Source organism: Notolepis coatsorum (assembly GCF_963971535.1).
Source record: "Notolepis coatsorum genome assembly, chromosome: 12".
Classification (NCBI taxonomy): Eukaryota; Metazoa; Chordata; class Actinopteri; order Aulopiformes; family Paralepididae; genus Notolepis; species Notolepis coatsorum.
Genome location: NC_140176.1, coordinates 96,219,400 through 96,232,489, shown reverse-complemented (window position 1 = coordinate 96,232,489; position 13,090 = coordinate 96,219,400). Strand labels below are relative to the sequence as shown.

Here is a 13,090-nt window from a genome sequence, read left to right as displayed (position 1 = left end):
AACTCTAGAACTGAACTCTAGAACTGAACTCTACTCCAGAACTGAACTCTAGAACTGAACTGAACTCTAGAACTGAACTCTACAAATGAACTCCAACTGAACTCCAGAACTGAACCCTAGAACTGAACTGAACTCTACAACTGAACTCTACAACTGAACTCTACAACTGAACTCTACAACTAAACATTGTCAACTCTAGAACTAAACATAGTCAACTCTAGAACTAAACATGGTCAACTCTAAAACTAAACATAGTCAACTCTAGAACTAAACATGGTCAACTCTAGAACTAAACATGGTCAACTCTAGAACTAAACATAGTCAACTCTAGAACTAAACATAGTCAACTCTAGAACTAAATGGAGATATGACCTCATTTTGGGCATAGAACTTGAATACTCAAATTACTTCCAACATATCTCCCCTCCAGTCGAGATGCATATCAGATTTTGTTCATTCATGCAGCCAATCATTGTGTTACCTTTCTCTCACCCTACAGCTGAGAAGCATTCCACCACTAAAGCACGACAGAAAAGGTGGGGGGTATCAACCTAGTTCTCTACACTACAGGCTAGGGTTGGTATCACCCCTTGGGGGTGTTGATCAGTGTTATGCAAGACTAAAACTAAAATGAAAAATAGCTGACGGAATTAACACTGGCGTTGACACAGCCTAGGGTTGGTGTCACAGCCTATGTACTGTAGCAAGGACACCCTCCGGACGCATCACTCACAACCTTGTAGGGCTGAGCCCAAACGTTCGAACCTTCGTACGTTACGTTGGCATTTGTATTCTAAATCAACATTCGCATTTTTTTTTTTTTATATAAAAAAAAAAAAAAAATCCTATTTTTTCTGTTTAACCAATGGGGTTTTTCTTCACAGTTGCAGATAAAGATTAGGCTACACTAATATTATAGTATTAAAAGAAACTGATGAGTTATATTCATTAAAGAAAGTTGATTTAATTGATTTAGTTGGGCTGGGGCTTCTCCCTGGGCTGGGTCTGGGGCTGGAAAGTTGATTTAATAAAAAGAAAAAGACTAATTTAATCAGATTAATCACTTTATTCAAATTGAGGATTTAGTTTGAGGATAGTAAAAAAATAAAAATAAAAATATTACAAAACGCTTTACTTCTTTAATTTTTTTTAATTAAAAACGAAGGTTCGAACGTTCGTTCGAAAAACCCTGACAAAGTTCGAATCCCAAAAACAGGGTTCGGAAACAGCCTTACAACCTTGGTCCACAGCCTTGGGCCGATACCCTCCCTGGCTGGGTCAGCACGACCTGGGCCTCCACAACACCCTGCTGCATACAAGCCTTCAGTGAATCCTACCTTATAACCTTCCTTCCTTCATCCCATCACCTATTAATTTGATATCGTAAAGCTCCTCGTGAACTGTAGTTATTGTTGTCTAAGGCACACCACATATTATTTTATTATTATTATAATATTTTATTGAAGAGCTAATTGCATTGTTTTCGTTTGCACATAGAACAAATACATTGGTCCAAAAATCCTTTCACAAGAGGCAAGTGGTAAGGCAGTGCATGTCAAAAAGAGATACAAAAAAAAAAAGATGGATAGAAAATAAAATAAATACATGTAAACACAAATGAAACACGGTCCAATCAACCTGGTCTAATCCTCCGAGAGGGAGAAGCGGTGGAGTGATTACACGCTTCGTCTCTACCACACCCAGGCTTTAGAACCTGGCCAGACCTGGCTGGACCCCAGCTGATACAGCCACCCTCCACACCCTGACCAGACCTGGCTGATGATACAGCCACCTTCCACACCCTGACCAGACCTGGCTGCTGATACAGCCACCTTCCACACCCTGGCCAGATCTGGCTGATACAGCCACCTTCCACACCCTGACCAGACCTGGCTGATGATACAGCCACCTTCCACACCCTGGCCAGACCTGGCTGATGATACAGCCACCTTCCACACCCTGACCAGACCTGGCTGATGATACAGCCACCTTCCACACGCTGACCAGACCTGGCTGATGATACAGCCACCTTCCACACCCTGACCAGACCTGGCTGATGATACAGCCACCTTCCACACCCTGACCAGACCTGGCTGATGATACAGCCACCTTCCACACCCTGACCAGACCTGGTCAAAGCTTTTGCATCATAATGGCTCATCATGATGTGTACCGCAGTTGGTAGTACGAATTTGGCAAGGATGCCTAGTAGCTGGAGAGATCCAATGGAGACATAACCACAAGCGAATCTGCTCAGGCCACGCTGGCCCCATCCAGGACGCCACGCTGGCCCCATCCAGGACGCCACGCTGGCCCCATCCAGGACGCCACGCTGGCCCCATCCAGGACGCCACGCTGGCCCCATCCAGGACGCCACGCTGACCCCATCCAGGACGCCACGCTGGCCCCATCCAGGACGCCACGCTGGCCCCATCCAGGACGCCACGCTGGCCCCATCCAGGACGCCACGCTGGCCCCATCCAGGACGCCACGCTGGCCCCATCCAGGACGCCACGCTGACCCCATCCAGGACGCCACGCTGGCCCCATCCAGGACGCCACGCTGGCCCCATCCAGGACGCCACGCTGGCCCCATCGAGGAAGCCACGCTGGCCGCATACAGGACGCTACTCTGGCCCCATCCAGGACGCCACGCTGGCCCCATCCAGGACGCTACTCTGGCCCCATCCAGGACGCCACGCTGGCCCCATCCAGGACGCCACGCTGGCCCCATCCAGGACGCCACGCTGGCCCCATCCAGGACGCCACGCTGGCCCCATCCAGGACGCCACGCTGGCCCCATCCAGGACGCCACTCTGGCCCCATCCAGGACGCCACGCTGGCCCCATCCAGGACGCCACGCTGGCCCCATCCAGGACGCCACGCTGGCCCCATCCAGGACGCTACTCTGGCCCCATCCAGGACGCCATGCTGGCCCCATCCAGGACGCCACGCTGGCCCCATCCAGAACGCCACGCTGGCCCCTCCAGGCAAACAACACCCTGGCTGGCTAGAGTCCGGCAACATTGGCCATGAGAGATGGACGTGTCAGTGCCGTGTTATTATTATTGGTCAGAGGAACAAATTACAATACGTGGCTGCTAGGGAAAGAAGCGTTGTCCCTGGCAACGTGGGAAATCAACCCCTGGACATGTGTCCCTGTCTGTGTGTGTGCGTGTGTCCGTGTGTGTGCGTGTGTGTGTGTGTGTGACTGTGTGTGTGTGTGTGACTGTGTGTGTGTGTGTGTGTGTGTGAGTGAGAGAGAGCGACTCGAGAACAGAGCGGGTGAAAGTAAATACCCTCAGATGTATAGAGGCCACAGGCAGTGTTTGGCGAGTGGGCTCAGCTGGACGTTGTTAGGTGTGATTCTGGTGGAGGCAGTTGATGTAATGAAAGAAGAGCTGATTGATGGCCCGACTGACCAATGGCTGGAATGAGCCAACAACACACAGCTCTATTTGGTCTGTCAGGGTGAGCGTGTTTGAAAGGAGGGATGTACTCACCGATATAAGCGTCTCGGCTCGTCGGTACGGGAACCACCGTGCACAAGTAGGTGTCCGACTGAAACAGAGTGGGCAGACAACGCAGACCGTCTCAATATCACACTGCCAAACAATCAGCTTTTTTTTTTGTTTTTTTATGTATTTTATTTTGGAATACAATACCAACAAGATTTGCACTAAGTTCTCTTTTACCGCTATATTTATTTCACCCATTCATAAAATGTCTAGCTACTGTTTATATTGTATATATACAGTATATAGTCCTGTATATTGTGTGTACATTGTGTCCTATATGTTACTTTATGTTTATAGTGTCCTATATGTTACTTTATGTTTATAGTGTCCTATATGTTACTTTATGTTTATAGTGTCCTATATGTTACTTTATGTTTATAGTGTCCTAAATGTTACTTTATGTTTATATGAGATCTTTTATATACACAGTGGGAAGGGGGGAACGCAATAGAAATGTTCTGTATGTCTTGCACATTATGAGAAATGACAATAACAATAACAATAACAATAACAATAACAACATTTTACGATTTATCCCCCCCCCCCCCCCCATAACACAAAAACAAACAAACCGAGAGAGACAAAACTAAATAAAATAAAAGACACACCACTTCCACATTCAAGCTAACATAAGTCAAGGATTCTTTAGGTTGCATTCATCAACACAGTGAACGTAAATGCTTAAGGCTGCATAAGAAACTACAACAATCATGAAACAACTCCGGTTACCCTAAGGCAGAGGTTACACCTTTCGTATCATCTTCGTATTGTTTTCTTATGCGTATCGCCGCGACGTCGTGCGCCTGAGTCACACTTTCGTTTTTTTTTCGTTTTTGTCAGCCAAGCACACTGATGTAGTACACTGCCAAAGCAGTAGGTGGCAGTAGGTGGCAAACATGAAGGCAATTTCAACCAATCAGAACGAATGTGCCAATACACTTCCTGGTGGAAGCTCCAGCAAAGAAATGTCAATAAGGCAGGCGCCTATGCCGCGCCACCATCTTGCTTGCTCACTCAATGCAGCAATTCTTTTTTCAGCAAAGCCTAATAAAAGTGCAATAAACAAAACGGATACATTCACTGTGTGTTCTGCCTGTCATTTGTTGATGAAACAAAACTAACATCAACACAAGTGACCACCAAGAGCAGATAGTTTAGTCTAAAAACGATCGGTAGCATTGTTAGCTGCATGCTAACGTCAATGGAGTATGCCATTATAACAATATAGCATTGTGGCTAGAAGCTAACGTTAGCTCACGCTACTTAGCCAGCACGAAACTGATGATATCGCGAGCTATCAGTAGTTAGATAACATTAGAGACAACGCTGTGTGTATTAAACAAAGGTGAATAGATGACTGGGCCATTTTGTTTAATGCTTGTTAAGTTGAAAGAGGAACTCTGAGCTAACAGGGTCTGAATCCTGATAGCTCACGTTAGCCAGCTCATGCAATCGGTAATGCTAGCAGAATGAATGGATGTAAACTTTATTTAACATATTGCATATGGGTACAATACAATACGGCTCAATACAAACAATTGTTAAGGAAATGCAGACTGTTGTAGCTTGGACTGGGGTCCTTATAACAATAACTTGACAACACATGGTAGCTGAAGCTATTTGGGACACGGAGCTCTGTCCCAAACACAGGAAGGGCACGCAGATGGTATCTACTGCGCATGGGCGTTTTCGCAACAACTGCTCCGTGCTGACTACACGCTGTATTCCTGGCGTTTTTTTTGCGTATCTCCAAACGCAAACACAATTTTGCGTTTCAGCCGTATCCACAAAAAAACGCCAAAAAACGCGTTTCTGTGTAGATAGGACATGATACGTCGTCAAAAACGTATAAAAAAACGCCAGGAATACACTAGTCTAACCTCAGCCTAAGTGAGTATTTAATCTTCTCTAGATGAATGAATTGCATAAGATCGCTCAACCATACCGAAGTTTTTGGTGTTTTTTTCCCCCACTGCAGTAAGATTCTCCTGAGTGCAAGTAAAGTTGCAAAGGCAATTATACTTTTATGCCTTTTGAGAATCTTAGGGTCCTCTCCAACTGTTACGCCAAATATGGCTGTGAGGGAGTTAGGCTGGAGGTTGTCATGAAGGGTCTCAGAGAGAGTTCCAAAGATAGCAGACCAGAAGTTGAATAGAGATGGCCAAGACCAAAACATGTGAGATAAATTGGTGTTATGACATCTATCACAGCTAGCATCTGGAAAATCTGTTTTGACAAGAGACAAGAATTCTATGGAATATCCAAATAAAATCTGCTTCTCACTCGCATTCATATCTTAGTAAGCAATTAGGAAGACAACACCAGAGACGATGAAAGTGGCTCGTTAAACATGCTCTGTGTCTGTCTGGGAAGCTCATTAAACTGAGAAACACAAGAACTCCACAAAAGTACACAGAGTCGCAGGTAAAATAAATGAATAAATACGGTTTATCAGTGGTGGAACAAGTACACAGTTGCTTTACTTAAGTAAAAAGTAGTAGTTTCAAATGTGAAAGTATATAATCTTCATACATTTTTGGCATGAAATAATTTTTTTTCACAGTAACTAGTAACTGATGGGTTCAGATAAATGTAGTGGAGTTAAAAAGTACAATATTTCCTTTGAAATGTAGTGGAGTAAGAGTATAAACTTCCCTAAAAACTAAAGTAGCTAACATTTTTACTTAAGTACAGTACTCGAGTAAAAAAATAAACGTAGTTACTTTCCACCACTGCCGTTTATATGCGATGTGAGCTTTTTGATTGATTGATGTCTTTATTGAAGCCATATAAAAAAAAAAAGGATTGTGCAATACAATACAAAGAATATTGATCAAAAGGATAAAAACAATAACACAATAAAGCCCTAGAGCTTGTTTCCATTGTGGTCCTTGTGAAGTGAATGTTAACCCTTTCACTGCCGCACTAGTACCAAACGGTTAACCCTTTCACCGCGACAATAACCCTTCCACTGCCACACAACAGCCGGTTAACCCTTTCACTGCCACACTACAGAAGGTTAACCCTTTACTATCACCGTCGGTAGTGTGATAGTAAAGGGTTAACCTTCTGTAGTGTGGCAGTGAAAGGGTTAAGTGTGCAGCATATGTGAGCGTGTGTGTGTGTGTGTGTGTGTGTGTGGAGCTGGCGCGAAGACAAGGAGAAGTGTCTTCCTGTCGCACTTTCACACACGGCCGCGTGGCGACTCTTAAATCACCCCCTCGCAGCGGCCTTGCATAACACAGAGGGAGAGAGAGAGCCATCTATTAGAGCGTGGGGGCGGCCGGAGCCAGAGACAACAGCACTTGTTGTCAGCGTCGTGACGGAGAGCCCAGCCTGCCCGCGGGCATCTCTCTCGTCTCGCTCCAGACTGACGGCTGACCTCTTCATCTGCGGCGCCGAGACGAAAACACGCCGAGGCCGACGCAGAACACCTCCTCCTCCGTATCCTCGTTTCTCAAACACAATACACACTTTTAGAACTGCATATAGTCATCTTTATTTTATGCCAAAATCTATTGTATTTTTATCTTATTTTAACTGCACTGCACACTTTTATAACTGTATATAGTCATCTTTATTTTAGTCATCTTATTTTATTCTATGCTACATTTATTGTATTTGTATCCTATTTTATCTGCACTGCACACTTTTAGAACTGTATATAGTCATCTTTATTTTAGTCATCTTATTTTATTCTATTTTTATCTTATTTTATTATTAAGAATTAGGGATGCTCGATATTGGCTTTTTTACCGATACCGATATTCCGATATTGTCCAACTCTTAATTTCCGATACCGATATCAACCGATATCAACCGATACCGATATATGCAGGGTTTCCCCGTCCAAAAAACTGAATAATTTCAGGTAACTAATAATTTCACTGGATATATATATAACAAATATTGTTATTGTTTTTTTTTTGTTTTTAAACCGATACCGATATTTTCCGATATCACATTTTACTGCCGATATCGGCCGATAATATCGGTCGGCCGATAATATCGGACATCCCTATTAAGAATCCATCTTATTATTAAGATAGAAGCTGCTATGGTCGAGGACCACAATACATAGAATGTCACTGTTCTTGCTGTAAAGTACTGAAATAAGTGACAATGAAAGGAATATGAATCTGACCCGACCTGTGCCGCTGTCCAACAGCGCTGGGAAAACACACAGTGGGGTTGTTTGGTTAAAAAGAAAAAAAATAATAATTTAAAGTCAGCAGCCGGAGTGGCAATTGTATGGGGGGGAAGCCATTTAAGTGACACATTTGTAATAAACATGACGGGAAGTGATTTCCAGCAGAACGGTGTAATTGCTTAGTTATTGGCTGACGGCTAGCGGCTGTCATTTATCCTCGTCTGGCTTCTCCGTCACTTGTGCAAACAACACGGTTTCAAATGATTACATCAACTCCCCTCCCTCTGCTATTAGCGGTAGTGGTGTCTAACGGGAGGAGGGGGTCTAGGAGGATTGGTGGTTTAGGGCACAGCTTGCGTCATTCAAAAGTTCTAATAGGGGAGAAACCTGCACATCTGACCGGATGAGACTTAAATAAATGTAGATATATGAAGACAGCAGGTGACGTGAAGAACCTCTGTGGAGTGGGATGACCTGACGACGGTTCAGCAGCTGGACATGTTGCATTTCTGCCAAGCAGCTGCATGTTAGTAGGGGTGGGCATCCAGTAGACATCCATTTTAAAATATTCTAATAATAATAATAAATCAAATTTCTATAGCGCATTTCAGGAAACCCAAGGTTGCTTCACAATCAAGAGGGCTAGGGAAAGGGGGCAATATGGGGAAAAGGGGGGATGAGGGCAGGTAAGGGATAATGAACCTAATCTAAACTAACTAGGGATGTCCCGATCCGATCCCGATCATGTGATTTTGAGTATCTACCGATACTGATCTTTCCCGATCCGATAAAAAAATTTAAAATTATAATAATTTCATCCCAATTTCTCACATTACATTCACCCTTGAATGTTGACGTTATCCAGGTGAAAAGTTAACTTCATTCAAGCGAGGCATTGCAACCGGAGTAATCTAAAAACTCTGCCTCCAACCTGCTGCTTCATGAGAGCAATGGCGCCATCGTCTGTAAAAATCAGGTGACTGCAAGTTCTGCAACTAGTGGATGTCCCTCATCCTTGACATAAATCATTTGATGTATAATTAAATCAAAGGAAATGCGTTTGTTTTGGCAAAATTCTTCTGCTCTGTGTGACAATAAATAAATGAATGATGATATGCAATTTAAAACCAAAACTAAGGCCTCAGTATGAGTTTAAGACGTGAATATGGTCATGTTTGTTGAATTAAAAAAAAAAATTAAAAAAATAAATGTAACCCGATATATATATATATAAATCACGTGATCGGATCGGGACATCCCTAAAACTAACTAATGGGGAAAAGCCTTGGTGAAGAGGTGTGTTTTGAGAGCAGTTTTGAAAGTGTCCAGGGTTGGGGCGTTGTGGGTTTCAGGGGGAAGAGAGTTCCAGAGAGAGGGGACGCCACGCTGAAGGCTCTGTCCCCGAAAGTCTGCAACCTGGTGCGAGGGATGGAGAGGAGACCCAGATCGGAGGATCGTAGGTTCCGGGATGGAGTGTGCTGGTGGAGGAGATCAGACAGGTATCGGAGGGCGAGGGCATGGAGGGACTTGTAGGTGAGGAGCAGGAGTTTGAAGGATATCCGGAACTTGACTGAAAGCCAGTGGAGGTGGATGAGGGTGGGGGTGATGTCGGACATTTACATTTTTGAAATCGATTAGTTTATGCGAATATTGTTTTGTCTCAAAAATATATATTTCCCTTGTTTTTACCGGCACCTACAATGTGTAGGGCATCGAGAGGGGACCCTATTAACTGTCACACCGCTGAACGGCATAACTTTCAGAATGAATGCTTTAGTTCCTGGAAATAACGTTAGCCACTTATATCTAGCAGTTAGTGATGATGGCAGCCAGCTAGCTTGCTTGTTTGATTACGTCACGTTCACTATCTAAGTAAAAACAAAATCATATGTTAATGTGTCTGGTCGTTCTAGATATCTCACACAAGACAACATCATAACCTTTTCTCTGGTCGCTCTAGATATCTCACACAGACAACATCATAATAACCTTTTCTATGGTCGTTCTAGATATCTCACACAGACAACATCATAATAACCTTTTATCTGGTCGTTCTAGATATCTCACACAGACAACATCATAATAACCTTTTATCTGGTCGCTCTAGATATCTCACACAGACAACATCATAATAACCTTTTATCTGGTCGTTCTAGATATCTCACACAGACAACATCATAATAACCTTTTCTCTGGTCGTTCTAAATATCTCACACAGACATCATAACCTTTTCTCTGGTCGTTCTAAATATCTCACACAGACAACATCATAATAACCTTTTCTCTGGTCGCTCTAGATATCTCACACAGACAACATCATAATAACCTTTTATCTGGTCGCTCTAGATATCTCACACAGACAACATCATAATAACCTTTTATCTGGTCGCTCTAGATATCTCACACAGACAACATCATAATAACCTTTTCTCTGGACGCTCTAGATATCTCAGAAAGACTTTCTGGCGGGAGGAGTCGTCATTCATTGCCATCTGGTGGGCCAGAGAAAAAGCATCTGTCGGTAGATCGATAGTGCCAGTGTTCCCTGAGCTGGGGGGGTGGGGGGGGGCTGAGCGGTAGGTAGAGTCAAAGCCTTGTTCTCCCTGTGAAGCTACATGCTACTCTCCACTTGCACAACCTGAAAGTAGGCACTTCCGGCTGACTTCCGGTTGCGAATGGTACTTCCTGTCCCATCCAAATACATTGGTTTTAGCTACTTTTCTCCCGTTATTTAAACAACTTTGTCGTCACAGAGAGGCAATGAAACGTTTGTATTATTATAGTACAGAATGTATTTAATAAGCAAACGTTTGTCAGCAGGGTTTTTGGGCTGTATTTCATGTAAAAACGTTCATTGTTAGTTTACTTGCTCACGCTAATTAAGGCTAATGCTGGCTAACAGAAGCTAGCGCAAGAAACGACGCCGCAAAGTATTGTTTATAGTGCATTTCTTGCCACCTTATAGCATTTGTACATTTGTATGACAGTCTATAATGCTCCCGTGAGGTTTTTCCGGACGTTTTGGTAATGATTTTCACTATAAAATCATATTTCTAAATGACAGGAAGTTGATGAAAACTGGCCGGAATAGCTTTGAGCTAACGATCTTTCTAAACGTAACGTTAGTTGTTCAAAACATTACCTGTCTATATAATTTGTTCCTCAACATTAGCTTCTAACTGTAGCAGGCTGCAGCTTGCTGGCTAACGTTAGCTTCTAACTGTAGCAGGCTGCAGCTTGCTGGCTAACGTTAGCTTCTAACTGTAGCAGGCTGCAGCTTGCTGGCTAACGTTAGCTTATAACTGTAGCAGTTAGTTTACAAAACATTACCTGTCCATATAACGTTGAGGAACAAATTATATAGACAGGTAATGTTTTGAACAACTAACGTTACGTTTAGAAAGATCGTTAGCTCAAAGCTATTCCGGCCAGTTTTCATCAACTTCCTGTCATTTAGAAATATGATTTTATAGTGAAAATCATTACCAAAACGTCCGGAAAAACCTCACGGGAGCATTATAGACTGTCATACAAATGTACAAATGCTATAAGGTGGCAAGAAATGCACTATAAACAATACTTTGTGGCGTCGTTTCTTGCGCTAGCTTCTGTTAGCCAGCATTAGCCTTAATTAGCGTGAGCAAGTAAACTAACAGTGAACGTTTTTACATGAAATACAGCCCAAAAACCCTGCTGACAAACGTTTGCTTATTAAATACATTCTATACTATAATAATACAAACGTTTCATTGCCTCTCTGTGACGACAAAGTTGTTTAAATAACGGGAGAAAAGTAGCTAAAACCAATGTATTTGGATGGGACAGGAAGTACCATTCGCAACCGGAAGTCAGCCGGAAGTGCCTACTTTCAGTAGTGGAGAACTAAGGCCTAAAAGAAAAAGAAAAATTGTTTCCCGTTGCCGACCGACCCTGCCGATTTAGGTGCGACCCAATTTATTTTATGAGTAAAAAAAATATATATATAATTTAAGTAAAAAAAAAATATATACATTTTTTTTTTTTTACAATAAAGTTGCATACAAATCTTAGTCAAACCTTTAGTATTATGGACATTAAACATGCTGGCAGAGTACATGCATCCATGTTGTGAACATTTAAATTAAATAAAGAAATACCCTATTTTATTTTATAAAAAATAAAATAAAATAAATTCCCTACCTACCCATGGCCTTAACTGACAACCAACAGGAAGCAAACAATATTTTCTTGTATGCCTAATCCCCCCCTTCAGCAGAGCTACAGTATCAGTCCTGTGAAGCTACATCCTACTAACCCCCCTTCAGCAGAGCTATGGTATCAGTCCTGTGAAGCTACATCCTACTAACCCCCCTTCAGCAGAGCTATGGTATCAGTCCTGTGAAGCTACATCCTACTAACCCCCCCTTCAGCAGAGCTATGGTATCAGTCCTGTGAAGCTACATCCTACTAACCCCCCTTCAGCAGAGCTATGGTATCAGTCCTGTGAAGCTACATCCTACTAACCCCCCTTCAGCAGAGCTATGGTATCAGTCCTGTGAAGCTACATCCTACTAACCCCCCCTTCAGCAGAGCTATGGTATCAGTCCTGTGAAGCTACATCCTACTAACCCCCCTTCAGCAGAGCTATGGTATCAGTCCTGTGAAGCTACATCCTACTAACCCCCTTCAGCAGAGCTATGGTATCAGTCCTGTGAAGCTACATCCTACTAACCCCCTTCAGCAGAGCTATGGTATCAGTCCTGTGAAGCTACATCCTACTAACCCCCCTTCAGCAGAGCTATGGTATCAGTCCTGTGAAGCTACATCCTACTAACCCCCCTTCAGCAGAGCTACAGTATCAGTCCTGTGAAGCTACATCCTACTAACCCCCCTTCAGCAGAGCTATGGTATCAGTCCTGTGAAGCTACATCCTACTAACCCCCCTTCAGCAGAGCTATGGTATCAGTCCTGTGAAGCTACATCCTACTAACCCCCCTTCAGCAGAGCTATGGTATCAGTCCTGTGAAGCTACATCCTACTAACCCCCCTTCAGCAGAGCTATGGTATCAGTCCTGTGAAGCTACATCCTACTAACCCCCCTTCAGCAGAGCTATGGTATCAGTCCTGTGAAGCTACATCCTACTAACCCCCCTTCAGCAGAGCTACAGTATCAGTCCTGTGAAGCTACATCCTACTAACCCCCCTTCAGCAGAGCTATGGTATCAGTCCTGTGAAGCTACATCCTACTAACCCCCCTTCAGCAGAGCTACAGTATCAGTCCTGTGAAGCTACATCCTACTAACCCCCCTTCAGCAGAGCTATGGTATCAGTCCTGTGAAGCTACATCCTACTAACCCCCCTTCAGCAGAGCTACAGTATCAGGGCTATGGTATCAGTCCTGTGAAGCTACATCCTACTAACCCCCCTTCAGCAGAGCTACAGTA

General features: G+C 43.5%; 1 protein-coding gene across 3 annotated transcripts in view; it reads right to left on the bottom strand.

Moving 5' to 3' along the window:
- The window catches only part of pam (peptidylglycine alpha-amidating monooxygenase), a 285,043-nt gene that overhangs the window by 178,688 nt on the left and 93,265 nt on the right, over positions 1-13,090 (bottom strand). For all 3 annotated transcript variants that reach the window (XM_084326103.1, XM_084326105.1, XM_084326104.1), the window contains exon 5: positions 3,503-3,560. In XM_084326103.1, coding sequence (XP_084182229.1) covers positions 3,503-3,560 — 58 coding nt within the window. The remainder of the gene's footprint in view (positions 1-3,502; positions 3,561-13,090) is intronic.